The sequence below is a fragment of the Ailuropoda melanoleuca genome, chromosome 5, assembly GCF_002007445.2.
Source record: "Ailuropoda melanoleuca isolate Jingjing chromosome 5, ASM200744v2, whole genome shotgun sequence".
Taxonomy (NCBI): domain Eukaryota; kingdom Metazoa; phylum Chordata; class Mammalia; order Carnivora; family Ursidae; genus Ailuropoda; species Ailuropoda melanoleuca.
In genome coordinates, this window is record NC_048222.1 from 104,679,305 (window position 1) to 104,700,139 (window position 20,835).

The following is a 20,835-nucleotide window of genomic DNA, read 5'->3' on the forward strand; positions in this document are numbered from 1 at the left end:
ACACAGTCACACTTCAGATCATTAGTTTACAGCCTTTTTTTGTGTTCACATTTGACAAGGTTAAAGATTCTGTTGTCGCGTGTTACAGTAAATACCACCTTTCTTCGGTGCTGAGTAAACATGCCCTATATGTCCTCTCAAAATAAGTTGTATGTGTTCGACATCATATACGATAGCCTACTCAGATAAGTTTTTCCTGATTAATATCACTGTATGTTATTGTGTATTATACATGGTGTTAAATTTAGCACACCAGTGAAGATTTTGTGCTGCTCATTAGTTGGGAATTACCAGGAGTTTAAGTAATAAAGAGACAGGTTCTAAAGAAAGAGTACAATGAAAAGGTGTGATTAGGCAGATTGACCCCTGAAATTCCATTAATTGACACTTGAAGTACAATGTTTGTTGCCAAATTAGGTGCCATGTTGGAGTCTAATGTACCATTTCTTAAGGCAAACCTGGCCACTTTTCCATCTAGTGAGTACCAGATGCTCATCAAGGTGATATTTGCATGAAAAATAACCTATTGTTAAATATTAGACCCAGACACTCTTAGCAAAGTGAACATACAACAAGATGGAACTGGGAATAAAGACCAACAGAACAAAACCAGCCGCAAAATTATTTGGGATTTGCTTATTAAGTAAAGTGTAGGTGGGATTGCCTGTACTATTCAAATTATATTTATTTCTCTGTGTGAGTAGTATTGAGTTCATATGAGTTCGGCGAGCACATGATACAGTTCCACTGACTTGTACTATAAAAATGAGTAAAAGAGAGTCTCTCCCCTTGAGAAGTTGGCAGTCTAATTAGGAAGACAAGACATTTGTGTGTGTGTGGGGGGGAAACAGAGAAAACAAAGAATTGCCAAGGACAGGGCAACATATTCTAATTTTAAATGTACCGTAGTTATTAATAGTAGACTTGAAAGCTTCTTCCAGGATCTTTGAACACTTGTGGGATTTTTTTTGTTTAATAGAGCTAAAGAAATACGAAGCTCTTTAGAGCTACTTACTGATCACCATGTCCATTTTGTGAAAACCATCATAGAAAGGGTGAGGGAAAGGAACAGAGATCTGTGTTCTCAGTAAGGATAATACAGTGCTCATAAAAACTTGTCTGTTTTGTTCTCTTGGCTTTGTTACTGCTTCGGCTTGGTAGGAAATAGGTTTATGAGAAGTATGCATTGTGAATCTCAGAAGGGTTGTAGGTAGTGAATAATAATTGCAACTGAAATGCAAATGGTCAGTTATTTGAATTTATAAGGTAGTGTTACGATAACTATAGGGTAACTCAATTGGTGTTGGCAGGATAGCCCCCCAGATTTGGGCTTTATATAATTATGGACTAGACAAAGTTGTTTATTGGAAAATAGGGTAGGGAAATACAAGTAACATTTTTTGAGACAGTAATACGTGCCAAGCACTGTGCTGTGCATTTTATACACTTTTTAAAATTCAATCTTAGTAAGAAGTCAAAAGATAGACATTAGTATCCTTGTATTACAAAGAAAACAATTCCAGCAAATAAGTAAATTGGAAATACGAAAGCAGGTCTCTGACTGGCTTCAAATTCTGTATTCTTCCCACTACAGCCATGATGCCCCAGTAGGTACATCATGTATCCTATTTGCTTTTTCTCTGTCCGCCTCCATATTCTTTATGCTCACAGATATGATTATTAATCGAATTCATTTTACAGGGGTGCCTGGGTGGCTCGGTTGGTTAAGCATCTGCCTCTTGATTTCGGCTTAGGTCATGATCTTAGGGTCCTGGGATCGAGCTCCGCATTGGGCTCCCCACTTAGTGGGGAGTCTGTCTCCCTCTGCTCCCTCTCTCTCTCTTTCTCTCAAATAAATAAATAAATCTCTTTTTTTTTTAGAAAAAAAAAGCAGGGGGCACGGCAGGCAGAGGAGAAGCAGGCTCCCCACTGAGCAAGGACCCCCGATGGGGACTCGATTCTAGGACCCCAGGATCACGACCTGAGCCGAAGGCAAACACTTAACCGACTGAGCCACCCAGGCACCCCTAAATAAATCTTAAAAAAAAAAAAAACCAAAAAACTCATTTTACAAATTTATAACCTGTGAAGTGTGTTAATGAAAGCTCATTTTAATACGTATTGGCTTTATTTGTTCTGAAACTTTGTAAATAAAGGTTGCACATATGATTTGCTTGTCTTTGAAAAAGACTAAGTAGAAAAATTCCTGGTGTACCTTGGTGTTATATCATAGAACTTAATTACTATAATTGAGATGTCAGTGGTGATAAAAAAGTGAAATCAGAACTCTATAACTTTTTCTTTAAAGCTTTTCAGAGTATTAATAGAAATATTTTGTAGTTTTGTTACATTTTTTAGCTTTAGCAAAAGCCATTCTGGTTGGATCTCAATTATTTTTCTTTACTAATCTTTATTCTCTAATTCTTAAGAAGGAATTCACCCCCTGGCTTATAAACCCAATCTTCAAACTGGGGGGGTTCATCAGAGTTTTAGAACTAGTAGGTTAATTTGTGTTCATTAGTTTCAAGTAATACACTGTTCTTTTCCATTTTATCAGATTATGATGATATTAATTTAGACCTTATTAAAATGGCATTATAGCTCTATATTTGTCTCAGTAGCACAAGATTATTTACTAACTCATAGTTTCTTCTCCCATTACACAATATTACCTTATCCTAGCAGGTAACATAAGATGATAAAAGTTTGATACACAAGATGAAAACACGGGGTTTGTTATGATGTAACATTATTGCTTTCTGTTCTGAGAAGTAAATCAGGGTTGTCCCAAGGCTTTGTTTATAAAAATACATGTAAGGTATTTTGGGTTTGGGGTTTTGTTTTTTGAAATGGAGCAAGTCAAGGACTTTTGCTTATTGCAGTCCTAAAATAACTATCTTTTTTCTTTTCTTTTTTTTTTTTTAAGTGCAGGCAATCCTTGATTTATAAGCACCTGACTTAGAAAGGGTTTTGTTTTGTTTTGTTTTGTTTTTTCATTAAATGACTGGGTTTCCATGTTCTGTCAGAGAATGACTCATTTTTTTCACCTGGTTTAACCAGAGTTACCACCCTTCTAAAACTGTTCTTGGTGCTAGAAATCCATTTACTTTTTTCTTCTCGCCTTCTCATTGCCTTTGTCCTGTTCTTTCACATCCAGCCCCAGTTTTATCCCACTACTGCCACCATCAACTTGGCAACCGTTAATGACAGCTTCCTTTGTATCCATACTAATCCTATCACTCTGGTTTGTTGCCACTAACTTAGTGGTTCTCAAGTGAGAGTGATTCTCCTGTCCCCACTATCCGCCCAGAGGACATTTGGCAATGTCTGGAGACATTTTGGGTAGTCAGAGCTGGCAGTGAGTGGGAGGAGGTACGCCTTTGGTATCCAGTAGGTAGAGGCCAGGGATGCTGCCAATCATCCTGTCATAACTAGGACAACCCCTCATCCTTAACAGATGCCAGTAGTGCCAAGGATGAGACGTTGCAGTAGCTCTATTCAAGCATCAGCTCTGTTTTCTTCAACTCTCCTGGAGCTAAATTTAGACACCCCTCTTCCAAGCTCTTACAATACCTTGTATAACCTTTTTTTCACGTTTGTTTAACCTTTTATTTATTGATCTTACCAGCATGACTGCATTCTTCCTGAGGGCAGAAGTTGCAAATTCATTTCGGTGTCCCCAGTTTGTGGTATAATGCCAGGTACACAGTGAGAGCTCCATGGATGAATAATTGCATGCATAACTAAGACACCCCAGACTTCTCCATTGCCTTCCTGGCACTTCCAGAAACCTCCCTTGCTCACCTCTGTCTTCCCCACCTCCACTCATTATTTATCTCATAAATATTAGTGTCAGTCATATCAATATATTTTGTTCCTAAACATGTGGATCAGCCCACAGTTTTAAGAAAGAATACTGGCGGGGCGCCTGGGTGGCTCAGTTGTTAAGCATCTGCCTTAGGCTCAGGGCGTGATCTCAGAGTCCTGGGATTGAGCTTCACATTGGGCTCCACATTGGGCTCCTTCGCTGGGAGCCTGCTTCTTCCTCTCCCACTCCCCCTGCTTGTGTTCCCTCTCTCGCTGGCTGTCTCTCTCTCTGTCAAATAAATACATAAAATCTTAGAGAGGAAGGAAGGGAGGGAGGGAGGGAGGGAGGGAGGGAGAGAAAGAAAGGAAAGAAAAAGAAAGAAAGAAAGAAAGAAAGAAAGAAAGAAAGAAAGAAAGAGAATGAATGAATACTGGCACTCCAGGGTTTATTCATAAATGCTTTTTTAAAGGCAGGCATGGCACAAATACCATGGTTGGTACATAAAGACCAGCTGCGGTCAACAATGCTTGTGTGGGGAGATGTCCCCGATAAATTCTTAACTTGCTTTTGAGACACTTTGCTGTCATATCCTTGACCCATAGGTTCTTAGTGTTTAACCTGGCTGGTGATGCCTGGCATCAGCACTTACCTTTATAGCATGTTCTCACTTTGACATGGCATTTGAGTTCCAGTCCCTTATGTCTTACCATGGCTTCTTTATATGCTGTGCTCAAACCACGTTCAGCTGTTTTTACAAAGAATGTATTTTTAACTGTATATTCAGTTGCTTCTGCACAGAGAAGGAGCTCCAGAACCAGATGCGATAATGATGATGGACACTTGCAGGTGTTATTCTTTTTTTTTTTTTTTTAAAGATTTTATTTATTTATTTGACAGAGATAGAGACAGCCAGCGAGAGAGGGAACACAAGCAGAGGGAGTGGGAGAGGAAGAAGCAGGCTCATAGCAGAGGAGCCTGATGTGGGGCTCGATCCCATAACGCTGGGATCACGCCCTGAGCCGAAGGCAGATGCTTAACCGCTGTGCCACCCAGGCGCCCCTGCAGGTGTTATTCTGATTTGTGTACCAAACTAGCCAAATCCAACAACTTCATGTACTGGTTTGTGGAAACAGTTTTCCTCATCAAAGAGAGGGGGCAGGGGAAATTATTTAAAACTTGGAAATAAGCTGTTGCTTTGAAAGTTGTATAAATATGTTTTAGGGGACGCCTTGGTGACTCAGTCGGTTGAGTGTCTACCTTTGGCTCAGGTCATGGTCCCAGAGTCCTGGTATTGAGTCCCGCTGGGGCTCCTTGGTTGGCCGGGAGCCTGCTTCTCCCTCTCCCTCTGCCTGCTGCTCCCCCTGCTTGTGCTCTCTCTCTCTGACAAATAAATAAAATCTTTATAAATAAATAAATGGATGGATGAATAATGAATAAATTTTTTTAGACTCTGTTTCATTATGATAAATAAAACATGATCCAATTGAATTTTCTTAGGTGAGATTAAGAGTGACCATTATGGTTTGCTTTGCTGGTTTTGACAATATCAAAATGTCATACCTAGCAACTTTTACTTTGCTTTCTCCCACACTACAGAGTCTGGAGGCGACTCCAATGTGAAATTTTTTGGATTCACTTTATTCTTGAGGGTACCTGCCTACCTATTGAACTTTGTCAAGCATTTAGAAACTTTTCCCCATCCACTCAAGCATGAATTATAGACTTCTGGACTGTAATCAGATGGTAGTAAATTCACATCTGGTTCTGCCACTTACCACAGTTATGTGACTGCAGACAGAACACCTAACCTCTACGCCTTTTTTTTTCATTTGTAAAAAAAGATCGTGTGTTTGGCACATGTAATAATAAACAGTTTTCATCATTATCTTCATTGCTGAAATCTTACTAGAAATTCATTTCATTAGGTTAAGCTCTCTTAAGATGCAATTTTCTTTCTTAAAAACACCATAACACTAAGGCTCTGAGCAAACACGGTAGTAGACAGTGACCCTACAACACAGCCTAAAAAGGGCTTATTTTAAAAGAGTGGGAAGAAAGGATAGAAGGGGACTCTGAACAGCTAGGGGGCACCCCCAGAGGCCTGGAGGAAGATAAGTCATCAGGACTTAGACCTGACACTATCCTGTCTTGACCCCAGCTTTTGGTTCTTCTCAGAATCTGAAAGCTGCATCCCCTGACCCTTCACTTCCCTCCTGGAAGGGTCTTCATCACATGGCAGGAGTGGTTTTATCTGTCCCACCAAGAAGAAAGGGCAGCAGTACTTGAAGAGCAGAAGGCAGAAGCTCCAGACCAGCTCTGCCGAGGGCCCGGACATAGTTTCATACGTGTAGAAGGGAGTGAAGATGCACTTTGGCAGTCCTTTGTTTTGCCAGGCGGCCTAGGCTGAAGCTCCATCAGAACAACAGAAACCAGAGGAGAGCAGAGTAAATCTCAAAGAAAATAATCTTTAAAAACGTAAACGGTTAGGCCTGCTGTGTGATATCACACCCCAACGTGAGAACCTGTCAAGGGTTGTGTGTGTTGTCAGATGCTTTGTGATGTCTCTAAAGATTACAGACATCAACAGTGATAAAGCTGCAATAACAATAGTGTGTACTGAACACACACTTTGTTCCAGGCCCAGTGTAAGATGCTTTAATGGATTTTCCCTCTTACTCTTCACAACAACTTCATGACAGAGTTAAGTTATTCCTGATTTTATACATGAGGAAATGAGAAGAAAAGCTAAATAATTTGCATGAAATCACACCTGCTAGCGTGTGGAGGCAGCAGGAGTACATATGAACAGTTGGACTTTAGAACCAACTCTCTGAACCACCAGGCTCTGCTGCTTGCACTTCTGATCAGTGGTTCTGTTGCCATGTCTACTGTCCCACAGTGGCCATCCTTCCTGGAGGTTCCCAGCTAAGACGTGAACCTGAGCTCGTGCTGAGGGAGAACTCCCATGAGGGTTTCTCTTAAGACCACAGATGGAGGGGCGCCTGAGTGGCTCAGTCGGTTAAGCATCTGCATTGGCTCAGGTCGTGATCTCAGGGTCCTGGAATCGAGCCCCGAGTCAGCCTCCCTGCTCAGTGGACAGTCTGTTTCTCCCTCTACCCTCTGCCTCCTCCCCCCGCCCCCGGTCCCGCTCATGCTCTGTCTCTTTCTCTCTCAAATAAATGAATAAAATCTTACTTTAAAAAAATAGAGTGGAACCTTCACCTATAGCTTTTGCTCTGCATGCAAATGGAGAAAAAAGAGCCATCTTCTGCTCCTTTTTTAGTTTCCCTACCACAGAACCTGTTAACCTAGAAAGGAGAACTTCAGAGTCTGGAAAAATGCTGTTTTAGACGTAAGATACTGATTGGTTGGTTGGTTGGTTTATAGAGCTAGCCTAAACGTGTTGCTGTAAATCTTGAGAATTGTGGAACCTGGGCAGACCTCAGTCAGAATTCTGTTTTGTGCCAAGGTTTCTACCACCTCTCATGTCCCCTGCCCCAGCTTTCTATTGAAGTGTAGCATATATGTACAAAGTAAACAGCTCAATGAATTATCACATCAAATCAGCGCCCAGAAGACCCCACACGTGTTTCCCAGGGCTGCCCTATCAATGTGCCACACACTAGGTGACTTAAAACAACAGAAATTTATTGTCTCTCAGCTCTGGAGGCTACAAGTTTGAAAGCAAGGTGTCATAGGGGAATCTCTCTCTGAAATCCATAGGGGAGTCCTTCCTTGCTTCTTGCTAGCTCCTGGTGGTTGGTGGACAGTCTTTGGCGTTGCTTGGGTTGTAGCTGCATCACTCCAATCTCTGCCTCATTGTCACCTGGTGCCTTTTCTCTGTACGTCTGTCTTCACATGGTTTTCTTCTGAGGACACCAGTCATTGGATTAGGACCACCCTACTCCAGTATGACTTCATCTTAACTAATTATATCTGTAATGACCCTGTTTCCAAAAAAAGGTCAGATTCTGAGGTACTGGGGTTAGGATTTCAACATATCTTTTTGGGGAGGGGGACATTTTGACCCAGACACCCCCATGTTCTATCCCAATCAGTTCACCTTCCTCCTTCACAAAGGTAACCACAGCTTTGTAAATAATAACATCCCACCAAATCAGGGGTAATAAGCAAGGAGATAATGACATAGACATTCAGTAACAATCCATATGTTCTGCCTGGACATATGCATGAAATTTTGGCTTTTTTTGGCCCTGCCTGGGGCCAAAAAATCAGTAAGTACTGATTTTGATTCTATTAATTACTGTACTTGAATCAACAGACACAATAGTAACATGCAGTCTCTCTCCACTTCTGCACCTGGAAGTTTCTCCTACAACTTTCAGTCAACCTATTTATATTTTAGTACTGTTACTCTTCTACATGACCTTACAATGATTTCCCCCCAAATAATTGTTTACAGAAAACCTTCAAGAACTGTTTTTAACAATGAGCATTGCTGGGGGGAGCGGTGCCTGGGTGGTATAGTTGGTTAAATGTTCAACTCTTGGTTTCATCTCAGGTCATGATCTCGGGGTCCTGTGACCAAAGCCCTGCATCAGGCTCTCTCCTTCCCTCCCTCAGCCCCTCCTACTTGTGCTGTCTCTCCCTCTCTCTCTAAAATAAATAAATAAAATCTTTAAAAAAAAAAAAAAAGAAGAAGAAGATGAAGAGCATTGTTGGGGCACCTGGCTGGCTCAGTCGGCAGAGCATGCAACTCTTGATCTCGGAGTTGTAAGTTTGAGTCCCACATTGAGTGTAGAGATTACTAAAAAGTAAATAAACTTAAAATAAAAATGAGTGTTGCTTATCTAGCCAACATGGATGGAGCTAGAGGGTATAATGCTAAGTGAAACAAGTCAGTCAGAGAAAAGACAGATACTGATGTTACACTCATATGTGGAACTTAAGAAGCAAAACAAATAAATTAGAGATAAAAAAAGAGAGATCTTAAATACAGAGAACAAACTGGTGGCTGCCAGAGGGGAGGTGGGCGAGAGGATGGATGAAGTAGGTGAAGGGGTGGAGTGCACTGATGAGCACTGAGTATGTATCATGTTGTACACCTGATGCTGTAACTGTTGGTCATACTTGAATTTTTTAAAATCTAAGATAACATAAAATCAGTATTGCTGAAAACACGTTTTTATATTAACAGTCCTAGTTTCATGACCTTGGAGACCTCCTGTAGTGTTGTTTTTGTTTGGTCTGTCAAAATAGTATATTCTTAAAGTGTCCCTCCCATAAAATGAACTGTTACTCCATCTTCCCAAAGTTTTATCTTCTCTACCTAAGAAACAGCAAGAGGATTTATACAGATTGCCACAAGCATAAATTTAATACAAAAATAATTTAAATTTTAAGAGCATTCAGGAAAAAAAAGTGAAGAATTTTATAAACAAGAAGGCTTTTTTTTTCCTTAAAAAAAAATACCGTTAAAGTTTTAGGTTTGTATATTTTTTCTAAATGATTCCAAAAACAGTCCAGCTGGTTTGAATAAAGATTAAAAAAAACAAAAAGCCTTACAAACTAATGATTATAAACCTTTGCAGCTAGATGGTTTGACCAGTGAGTGAACAGAGGCTCAGAAGCATTTCTGTGACTTGCCCAAGCTCACGCAGTCAGAAACACCCAGGGCCAACCAGCCATTGAACAAAACTCAAAGCAACCAAGACTTTTCATTTTCAGGTGGTGATGTTTTAAGTTCTAATCTTAGGAAGAAATGCTGTTAGTTCTTAGGTCAAATTAACTATAAAAATGATCTATTTTGATCTGATGTAAGAAGACAGGAGTTCCCATGTCAAACACAAAAGAGATACAGAGGGGTCAGCATTCTTTCAATTACCATGTAATTGCTTCCTGATTTCAAGTTCTGTCCAAAACAACTGGAAGATGCAATGTGTAGGTAGCTGTGAAAGCAATTTTAAGGCAGATTTTTATTTGCACTGCAGATACACTTCGCCAGCCTTCTCATTTCCCATAAAACATTTTATATCAAAGGCAATTTAAAAACTTTTTTAAATTTATGTTTGTGAGGAGGATAAGCCAGTAACTAACATGTCAAACTTGCTCCTTGGCGCCATATTGAGTCCCAGAAATGACCTGGCATTATGAGAGATTCTTCTTCAAAAGGACTAATGAGTACAGTAATGTTTTCTTTCTTTCTTTTTCTAGCCAAGGACCCTTGTCATCCATTAGAGCGGTAATCAAGAGATGTAAGTTTGTTTTTTCCTGCTCTGTATTTTCCTCCGTGATATTTTAAATGATGGTTTAGGTTTCCAGCAAGTGATTGTATTTGATGAATCTTACAAAGAATCCAACAAAAGTAGCTTCTCTCTTCTCCTAAGAAATAATAAGCTGTTTCAGACAAGTAGCTAGGTTTTCAGCTTTCTTTTCAACTTTCATTTATTGATAAGCCCATTGCTCAGAATATTTTTGTTACAGAACTATTTTTAAAAATGTGGATTATCTGGTCAATTTTTATGATCTAATATAAATTTACCATTTTCTATAGGTGGAGACATCTGATGGGTGTAAAAAAAAATCAAACCCTGTCCTTTTTGATTCATTTGTTTCCACCGTGTTTTTATTTAACTGTATAAACGCTTGTGGAGATTGGCCCACTTCCATATACAAGTGCCATAATAGAATCCTGTCGAAAACGGTGAATTCATACTTTCAGCCTTACCTCTTGGTTAAAGCTTTACCAAGCCTCTTGGTGAGAACTTGCTCTTGGTGCATAATTTTAACATTGTTTTTAACAAAAGTCTGCCAAGTTCCCTTCAGTTTTAGGGAAACTAAACAGAACATGGATTACCTGTTTTAAACAAAGATAAGGAGGGGATTTTTTTTTTAAGCCAGCAAATTTGTTCAAGAATAGCAGAGAATTGCAATCTGGGGCAAGAATTGCAGAGGCAAGTCTGCAGAACAGAAGAGAGGAACATTTTTTTAGAAAGAAAAGGGGGGAGTTGGGAAGACTGTTAGAAACAAAAAGCCCATTGGAGTAAACTGGGGAGTTCAGAATATAGTGGCTTCTCACTGGCTGAGTTGTGACAGCCTCTCATTGGCTGGGATTTTGCCGGGGGAGAAGGAAATCTCTTCTTCCTCCTGAAGGCATAGTAAGGTAGTGTCTGCCGAACTCCATCTCTTCCTGTTGGATTTGCAACTGGTGACAAGTGGTAGAGCGTGAGAGCTCCCCCTGTCAGCCTCTCAACTCCGTTTGAAATGAGGTTTCTGATAAGGAAGGGATTTTAGATGTTCTTTGCATTATTTGAGCTGAGGTCTCCACCCTGAGGAGACTATATCCTATCTTTAGAAACCTAGTTTGTAATATTTAGTATAAATTTAGGATATCCACAGATTGTGAAGAGTGTGCATTTGAACCATGGCAGTGAAAATTTTGTAAGGTGGCAATACAGAAGGATAGCCCACATTTCCCACATCTTATTTTTGTTGGTGGTGTTTTATAAAGATGTGGGAATGCCACAGTATGTGTTGAAGGGAATTCAAATATGAAAATGAAAAATTGATGCCTTAGAACCCTTTGAGGGTGGGGTGGTGTGTGGAGAAGATGGGGGGACAGAATTTAAAAAAGAAAATTAGGGTCTGGAATTTAGGCAAGAATTTTTTGCTGGAGGTATAATTTGGGGTAGTCAAGGTTATAGGCAAAACCCGTGAGTAGCTAAACTCTTAAAGAGAAAACATGGAGGCCAGAGAAGATGACAAAGGACAGAATCTTGGGAAATACTGCTGTCTGAGGCCAGGCTCTGCCTTTAGGGTGCCGTAGGGCAAAAGGTGAATGACCCAAAGAATTCCGCCCTGCGGTGGAGAGACTGAGTCCTGTTGGCTGACTACTTCTTGGGTTTTAGGACCTCTTTGTTGGGGACTATAATTTGTACCTGACTTCCGTAGATCCTCTCGGATGGATCTTGCTTTTACCTGGAGGCCCTTGTTCCAGGCAAGGCTTTAGGAGAAAGCAGCTAAGGTGGAGTGGGCCAAAAAACGCTGAAAAATAATGATCAGAAAACTGGAAAAACCAGGAGACAGCTATGTGTTAGAGGTTAAGGGGGGAAGGTTTTTTGAAAGAATAAGTGAACCACAAGTAGCTCTTAATGCTGCAGCAAGGACAAGCCAAAGTGGCTGAAAATAGGTCATCATATGTGGTCCTTAGGAGGCCAGTGGTGACCTGAGAGAGCAGTTTCAGTAGAACATTGACATTGGAAGCCACACTTCAATTTCAATAATGAATGGAGTATGTGGAAGTTGGGACAGCTGGGGTAGGCTACTTTTCTATGACATTTGGTGGTAAACAGAAGAAGGAAGGGCTGAGAAGTATCAGACAGAGAGGAAATTGGAACATGACTGTTCATGATGAAGAAGCTTGGAGACATTGTAGGCAGTGGGGAAGGAATTCGTGGCGAGATCAGCCTGGTCCATGAGAAGGGGAATTTGATGATGTAGGGCCCTAGCAGAGAGGAAGGAGATGAAACAACGGGAAAACTTGCTTTGAGGTATCTTTTTTAAAAAAACAAAAACTGACTCAGTAGTCTTTTAAATCTTATTTATCAGTTATTTTGCATACACTCAAAGAAGTATTTGTGAGTTGTATTATTCCTGGATGTTTAGGGAACAAGGCTAGACATCCTCATGTGATGCCATGTTAACTACAGAATGAAGAACAATTGTGTCCTCCCCTTCTCTTTTGCACTTTTTGCCCATTCTGTAAGAAAAAGTTGTAAACAATTTTTGGCCTGCTCAACCCAGTGAAATGTTTGTTTTACTGCCCCATACTTAGTCATCTTTCTCTGTCAAGGAGAAAGACTTCATCACATTTTTTAAAGCAATATTCCTTTCCCGGTTTTATTTTAAATTCTTCCATAATGATACTGGTTCCAGTCAAACCTTGAGGTCCTTCTTTTTGCATTCTTGTGAGCCTTAAATATTATGGGTAAAGATCTTGAAGGTATTATAATTGGATATATCTGGAATTTCATGCTTTTCCTTTCATTAACTTTTTAAAAGAAAATTATTCTCTGAAATTCAGTTTTACCTAATATTCATTGCCTACGGTGAGTCAGGAAAGGCTCACATACGTTATAAGACAGTGCTCTGCATGGTAGATGTTAACCCCATTTTACAGATGGTAGGGCCACTGAGTCTCGGAAAGATGAAATGGCTTCACGAGGTAGATCTGAAATGTGAATCTAGACTGCGTGACTACAAGGTCATTGTGCTTTCAACTCCACAGATGTTCTTGTTATCATGTCCAACACATCTAACTCCTATTCAGTCTCAAGCAAATGTTAGTGGGTTATTTTTATTATTGTGATTTTCATTGGCAAAGTGGTACTATAGCAAGGATGCTTATAATAATCCTTCTGTGTGTTTATTTCATCTGATCATTTAATCAATCATTTTGAATTATTTAGAATCAGGATTAGTATCCAGCTGTCTTGGCTGCATGAGGAGTTAAACTGCTTCAAGGAAAAAAGGCTGTGTGACTTGGGATAATTCATTTAACGTCTCTTTGTCCCATCCTCGTCATCTGTAAGGTTGGAGTAGGACGATCACTGAGCATCCTTCCGTGCTTATGATCCTGTTGGAATTTAGGAGGATTCTTTATTCGTGCTAATATTGCAAATCCAGATCTCGGTCTTTTATAAACAGCTGAATATGAATTTATTTTGTACTTAGAATTTAACCATATGAACTAGACAAGTTTGAAAATAATTCTGTGGAATGATGGGATAACTTTTAACTGTGGCCTTAATCCAAAATGCACAAAAGACTAGCTAGCAATTTGTGACGGGGGTTAAAAGGAACATGTTGGTCTGTATGAGTATCGGTGGCAAATTCGATCGTCTTGGCAACAGCTACACCAAATCTGTTCGATCTGGGAAAGTGAGAATGAGAGGAAGTGGACAGTTGAGAAATTAGAGGAGTGTGAGATGCTGTATGAAGATCTAATGTATTTCTCACTACTGAACTTGTTCAACACTGACAAAAAAGAGCCGGTCGTTCTATAAGGATCAAGAGAGAGAAGAGATTTTCATAGATGAGGGAATGTGAAGGAAAAAAGATTCAAAGCAGGAGACAGGAAAGCAGTGATTCTCGAAGGACGTGGAGGAGATCCACAAGTAAGGTTGGGAGACCTTCTCCCCCTCGTTTGCTGCCTCCAGGACGGCAGTACGCCTCTGCTGACCAGGTGCTCCTGCTGCTAACCACCTCCCGTGTGAAGGGGCAGGATCCAGTGAAAAGCCGCTGATTTACGAGAATGTAAATTGACTACCGGATTCCCTTTTAAGTACTGTATTCATACTTTAAAATTAATCCTTATTGAAATAGCAAATTGATTTTGCAAAATAGTTTTTAGGTTTTGGGTTTTTTGTTTTTGTTTTTGTGTTTTTTTTTTTTTTTGCAAGGTTGTTAAAAACTGTAGTTGAATTTGTTTTTACTGGGGTTACGTGGGTGAATGTCCTGGTCTGTACAGGTGTATCCTTGCCACACCTGTACTTTGCCACACTTTACTCTCTGAAACTGTGCTGTATCGACTTTCCTTTTCTGTCGAAGTGTGCAGATTGGGCAAGAACAGCGGCACGGCAGGGCAGTCTTGTTCCTGAATTCCTTTTAAAACATAGGCAGCTGGGGGGCGTCTGGGTGGTGCAGTCATTAAGCGTCTGCCTTCGGCTCAGGGCGTGATCCCAGGGTTCTGGGATCGAGCCCCATGTCAGGCTCCCCCGGTGGGAGTCTGCTTCTTCCTCTCCCACTCCCCCTGCTTCTGTTCCCTCTATCACTGGCTGTCTCCGTCATGTCAAATAAATAAATAAAATCTTAAAAAAAAAAAAAAAACATAGGCAGCTGGTTCGCTCTTTTTTTTTTCTCCCTTTCCTCTTCTATAACCCCTTCTTTTTCTCCCTTAGCACTCATGAATAGTGCACAGCAAAAATGCCCCGTGGAAGAGGTATGTTTGTGGTAATGACATGGTATCTTTTTAATAGTGTTGTGTCTGCTGATTCTGGCTGTCGTGATGGCGGTGACATGATTGTAGCCTTTCTCTGACTTAATGAGACCATTCTTACGAATCAGATGCACCACTCAGAGCTTGAGCCTCTCTGTCCTCTTTTATTCCAGGAGACACAATGCACCTCAGCTTGGTTTAGCACTCGATAAAAGCGTTACAGTCCAGTTGGCTAACAGTATGAATACAGGACTCCTGGTAGACCAAACTAGCATAGGTTCAGTTCCCACCACTCCAGCTCCAGCCTGGGTTTCATTGCCACCTCCCGCCTCCACGCCAGCACCCCAGCTTTGGCAGCCTCCGTATTCGGAGAGAATCCGAAATTAATAGTAGGAAGAAAGAAAAGATTCATACTGTCAGACTTCTCAGGTCAGAAGGATTGAAAAAGTAGAGTACTAGAGAGAGGTGAAGGCGACTGGTAGAAATAGTTTGTATCTGAAACAAATTCCCCTTTGTATGCATATCTTGAAGATACTCTTAAAGGAATTGTTAGAATGTGCTTCTTGAAAATAGGAATAATATTCTCAATTTACATGTATGTAATAATGTGACACCATATGTGACATTTTCCAGATCATATGATTACAAATTTGAAAGAAGTTTGAACCATCTAGCCTCTTGAGTTTGAGGCTTGAAGGAAAAGTCGGTGCTGCATATACAGTAATATGTGCTATAAACATGTTGATAAGAGTGTTGTGAACAGTTTTTGCACTTATTATCCTTGAATTTAATAAAACAAAGGTTGCAAAATTCCAGAAAAATTAGAAAATAGATGAAAATTGGACCCCTTTCACTTTCTAAACAAACATTGCAAAAGTACAGTCATATGGATTAGAATAGATAAATTTTTTTCTGCCCGTTGTAATTTCATGTCATTGTTGTAATGCTCTTACCAGGCAATTTGTATTTAATAGTTGTCTTCTTTTCTCTTTTCATTCTTCAAATTATTTTCAGAACCATGGAATGTGCTTTGGGGAGTTTTTGAAATCTATGTTCTCTTATGCAATTCAAATATATAACTAAAATTAATTTTATGCCATGTAAAAAGATCAGTTTGATTTGCTTTTCTACTTATGGATGTTAAAATTCATACATCCTCTGTGATTTCAAGTATAAGCTAACTTTTTCCAGTAATGTACCCTATAAAAATTTAAACCTTTATTGAATGTACTGATTTTGTATTATACCAGTTTATTCTTTCTCCTGTAGCTTCTCGGACTTCTTTTCAGAGCGAGCTTCATCGAGATAGGAGGTATGGTTATAACAGAGGTCATATATTCTGCTAATAATGAAATCAAAGTGTGCTATCAGTTACCAAGTTAAATATTTCTCTTGCATAAGCAGTGTATTACATAAGCAGTGGTCTGCCTCATCAGTACATTTCCTGAATTAATCTGTAAGTTTGAATGATGAAAATTTTGGAGGGAGAAGAAGCAATACAAGCCTCAAAATGTTCTTTTGGCAATAATTATTTGCTTAAGTTAATTTTTTAAATGTTTATTAAGCAACTGCTATATGTAAAGCACTGTTGCAACTGCTTCAAGGAATTGCTCAAAGAAATGCTTTGTACCTCCTAGCTGCTTAGTAAATGTTGCATAGATAAATGGATGACAAGAAAGAAAATTGAATGGAAGAGTAAGGAGAGGAAATTGAGCTGGGATGGATGGATAGCTGAATGGATAAATGGCTGGATGGCTGGTTGGAGGGAACGAGGGTGGAGGGAGGGGAGAGTCATTGGATAGATAGAAGGAGGAACCAGTAGACAGACAGACAGATGGTAGAATGGATAGAATCATGGATAGGTGGATAAATAGATAGATGGATTTTTATAAGACATGGTCCCTGCTTGCATATTTCTTACAGGGTAGTATNAAAAAAAAAAGAATAATGAAGAAGGAGGATTTTAGAGTCAAACATACCTGAGTTCAAATTTTCACTTCACTGCCTTCTCACTGTGTGGCCTTGGGCAGCTGCTTAACCTTCTCTTAGCTTCTGTATCCCCATCTTTAAAATGTTGCTAATCAGGGGCCGTGGCTGGCTCAGTTGGTACAGCATGAGACTCTTGATCTCGGGGTTGTAAATTCGAGCCCCATGTTGGGTACAGAGATGACCTAAAAATAAAATCTTTAAAGAAAAATGTTGCCAGTCATACCTATCTCAAGGCTGTCATAAGGATTACTGCATGCATAGTGCTTAATATTTATTAGCCAGTGACTCTTACTTTTTAGTTAGACAAAAGCTTTAAGCAGAGGTTTTTAGGTAATGCAATTCAGATGCAATCAATAAGCAGGTTGTACTGTTTCGCGAGCTAGCACGAGAATGCGTGACTATGCCCAGGTTTGAGAATAGCAGTGCTTTTTTATTTTTATTTTCTGGAGAGTGCTAGAGAAGGGCAGGGTGAATGTCATCATCCCTATTTGTTAGATGGGAAAACTGAGGCTCAGAGAGGCTGATTGTTTGCTTAGGGTCACACGGTTGGTGTTTGTTAGGAAATGAGGTTGAATATAAAGTCTAAACATGAGAATGTAGAATCAGATTAAGAAAATGATGAAAGGAGCCATGCCTGAATCACTGTGGCTCCTCAATATTAAAGGTTAATTATCGAATTCCTATACTGCACTGACCAGGAGCACAGACCACACATACCAGGGTCTAGAAGTGAACATGCAAACTCTAAACACTTAGAGATGACTTTGAATTGGGGCAGGGGTTGGATGAGGAGGAAGAGGATATTCTTACATGGTATCATGTCAGAGTATATCATTTATAATGGCAGACAACAAAACAGTTGTATTTGACTAGTATACTTTCTGCCTTACCGTGTATTATTTATGTTGGTGGTACAGGCTGGATAGCAGAACCTTGGAATGAAGAGATTGTGTGGGCGTTACTTAGCCCTTACCCTTATCAACCAAGGCAGGGCTTAAGTGTGCTCGATGTCCATCTCTAACTTTGAGCCCCGGAGTCCTGGAAGATGACTGTCATTTGCTCCCCAGATAGCCTAGGCCAGACAGGTCATTTCTAGGACTAGGGCGGTTCTCACGTAACTTTTTTGGGGCAGTGGTGGTTTTCACAAATCTTCGAACGTTTGCAGATAGACGATAGCTTGTTACCAACCTGCAAACCCTCACTGAGGTCTTGTCTGCTAGGCGCCCAGAGATCACCATCGTGGCAGCTGAGCCCCTGAGGCCGTCCTCGTGGTTTCCAGGAGCCCCGCCCCCGGGACTGGGATTTCCCCCATCTTCTGCAGCAGGCCCTTGGAGGCCCAGTGAGCTGGTTCCTGCTGAGGTAAATAAATATCTATATTATCTCTTTGCATTTTATTTTTAAAAGGTAAGTTCAAAGGTAAGAAGAGCAAGACTGTTAATACTTCGGCTCTTGTCCATAGATGTCTAAAATCTTCATTATTTTGCAGCTCCCACCATCTTATGAACAAGTCATAAAAGAAATCAACCAAGTTCAAGTTAATACTACGAATAATAATAATGCTGCTGCCACTCCAAGGCACACAATTACTTCTGCAACTCAGACTGACTTTACAGAAGAAATAGCCAACCATCTGCCTCAAAGTGGTGCAAGTAATTTGTCTCTCCTAATTCTGACCTAGTTCTAGGGAAGTAATCAGTAGGCTTCTAGCCTTTAAAATAATTTGCAACTTGTGCATAATTCATTGAGCTCAGCTTCCCAGTCAGTGTGATCACTGTGTGCTTCCTTTATTTTGGTTTGCTGTGATTATTACAATAAACCATTCTCATGAGCTGCAGCCCCCATCTCTGGGGCTCACCCCAGTTCATATCGCAAAACCATCATCCTTTTAACCATGGTTGTATTACTGCTGATCCCCTTTATTCCCATGGAGAAGGATGTTACATTTAGCAACTTAAACTTGATAGAGTGTAAAAGGTGGTGGTTCTGTTAGGCTTTTAAAAAGCATTTTTTTCGCATAACAGAGATGAGAGTAAGTTACTTTGGAAAAGTAAAGCGAGCAGTGTTGGAATTCTGACGAGTGGGAAAGGGTTCTTGTGCTAAGTCTACTGGGACTCAAGAATTTAATGGTGTTTTAAAAATATTGTGTAATGAATATTTCTCTTATGGATAAATACAACTTGAAGAACACTCCTGTGAGAAGCTGAGAGTAAACATTTCCCCATTGATTTTGGAATTACTTTTTACTAATTAAGGAAACCGAGATCTCTTGATATTCTACATGTGTATTTTAACAGTCTGTGTATCTTTTATTTTTTTTCTTTTCAATTACAATGTTGCAACTTCTGTCTGTGGGTTTTGGTCTTGTCAGCACTACAGGCACCTCTCAAGCCTCTCCAGCCTTCCCCGGCGGTCTCAGCCAGTGATCTTCCAACAAATGTGGCACCTTTAATAGTCTTTGATATTTCTGAAGAACAGAATTGTCCAGAGAACTCCAGCGCTACAAGATGTCCAGTGCCAAGGCCAAGATCAAAAGCCAACCTCAGACCAGTAGCCAGAGACAGTCACATTAAAGAGCAAAATCACCAGAAAACCAGTCCCGCGGTCACAGAGAAGGAGTCCTCGCTGAGGCAGCCTCAGTCTTTGTTGGACAGCACCAACGACCTGGATAGTCAGGCAGTGATGAACATTATGAACACAGAACAAAGCCAAAATAGTGTCGTTTCAAGAATCAAAGCATTTGAAGGTCAGACAAATAAAGAAGCCTCGGGACTGCCCTCGAAACCGGAAATTGCTCCCCGCACACTCCCCCCCAGGCCTGCTGTTCCCTCAGGGAAACCCTCAGTGGCTCCCAAGCCAGCTGCCAACAGAGCTTCTGGAGAGTGGGACTCCTGGACTGAAACCAGACTCAAGGTGACCTCTAGGGAAGGGCTCACCCGGCACTCTCCACTGCAAGAAGTAGGGAGCATCCCAGTAACCAAACCAGAATTGCCAAAGAAACCAAATGCTGGCCTTATACGAAGTGTTAATCCTGAGATTCTGGGAGGAGGGCCCGTGGCTGAGAGCCCTGATGGTGGGAAGAAAGTCCCAACTCCTGCTCCTCGGCCTCTGTTGCCGAAGAAATCGGTTTCCTTAGAAAACCCCAACTCTGCAGCTTTGCTGAAACCAGTCACCGTTCCTCCCCGACCCTCAGTGGCATCACAGGCCAAAGCATTCAGGTCACTGGGAGAAGGAATCCCGGCCAACTCCCCAGCTCCAGCTCTGCAAAGCAAGCCCCCCGGGGACATTGACCTCATCAGTTTTGATGATGATGTTTTACCCACCCCAGCTGGGAACCTGGTTGAAGAATCTGTTGGTTCAGAGATGGTTCTGGGTGAGTAAAAAGGAGAAATGGAAGGGAGTGTAAGCTCATCAGAGGGCATCTTGAATGGCACTTGCTGTTTTAGTTTCTAGGACATCATAATTTCTGGAGGGTGTATGTGTGTATGTGTGTATGCACATGCATGTGTGTGTACAGAGACAGAAACACAGAAAGATTAAGAAACATGGAGCTGGGTAGGCAATGGAGACAGAGAGGGACAGGAACATCTAGAATGGGGGAGATGGAGATAGAGAAAGCAGTTTCTACAAAAGGCGGTATTTCTTTGGCTTGTGCTGTTGTTGGATTTACTATCCCTATCCCGCCCTGAACCTTGTAACACCAAAAAGGTTTAAAAAAAAAAAATGACGTAACAAAGACCTGAAGTGTTACCTGGCTTAAGGATTCATACAAATGTTGGGCAGCAAGGTAATATAATGAAAATATGCTAGACCTAGAATAAAAGATAGAGTTTGACTCATGCCTTGGAAGCTGTCAGTGTTATGACACTGGGCAAGCTACCCACTGATTTCTCTCAGTCTCATTTTCTTCTTCTGCAAACTGAGGCCAACAATACCTTGCAGAAGGTTACTCTAAGTATTAAATGATGTAGGTCTGGGTATCTAGCAGAAGGTTTGGAACACTGCAGAAGCTCAGTATATTCTAGATATACTCTTGTCTATAGTATATAGGCAAGAGGCATGCTGTAGCTGCTTACATGTTGTG

The 20,835-nt window shown here is 40.7% G+C and overlaps 1 protein-coding gene across 2 annotated transcripts in view; it reads left to right on the plus strand.

The window, feature by feature from the left end:
- Positions 1 to 20,835, plus strand: part of SH3D19 (SH3 domain containing 19) — a 168,148-nt gene that overhangs the window by 107,941 nt on the left and 39,372 nt on the right. For both annotated transcript variants that reach the window (XM_034661530.1, XM_034661531.1), the window contains exons 3-7: positions 9,983 to 10,023; positions 16,035 to 16,077; positions 17,975 to 18,113; positions 18,241 to 18,403; positions 19,123 to 20,124. In XM_034661530.1, coding sequence (XP_034517421.1) covers positions 9,983 to 10,023; positions 16,035 to 16,077; positions 17,975 to 18,113; positions 18,241 to 18,403; positions 19,123 to 20,124 — 1,388 coding nt within the window. The remainder of the gene's footprint in view (positions 1 to 9,982; positions 10,024 to 16,034; positions 16,078 to 17,974; positions 18,114 to 18,240; positions 18,404 to 19,122; positions 20,125 to 20,835) is intronic.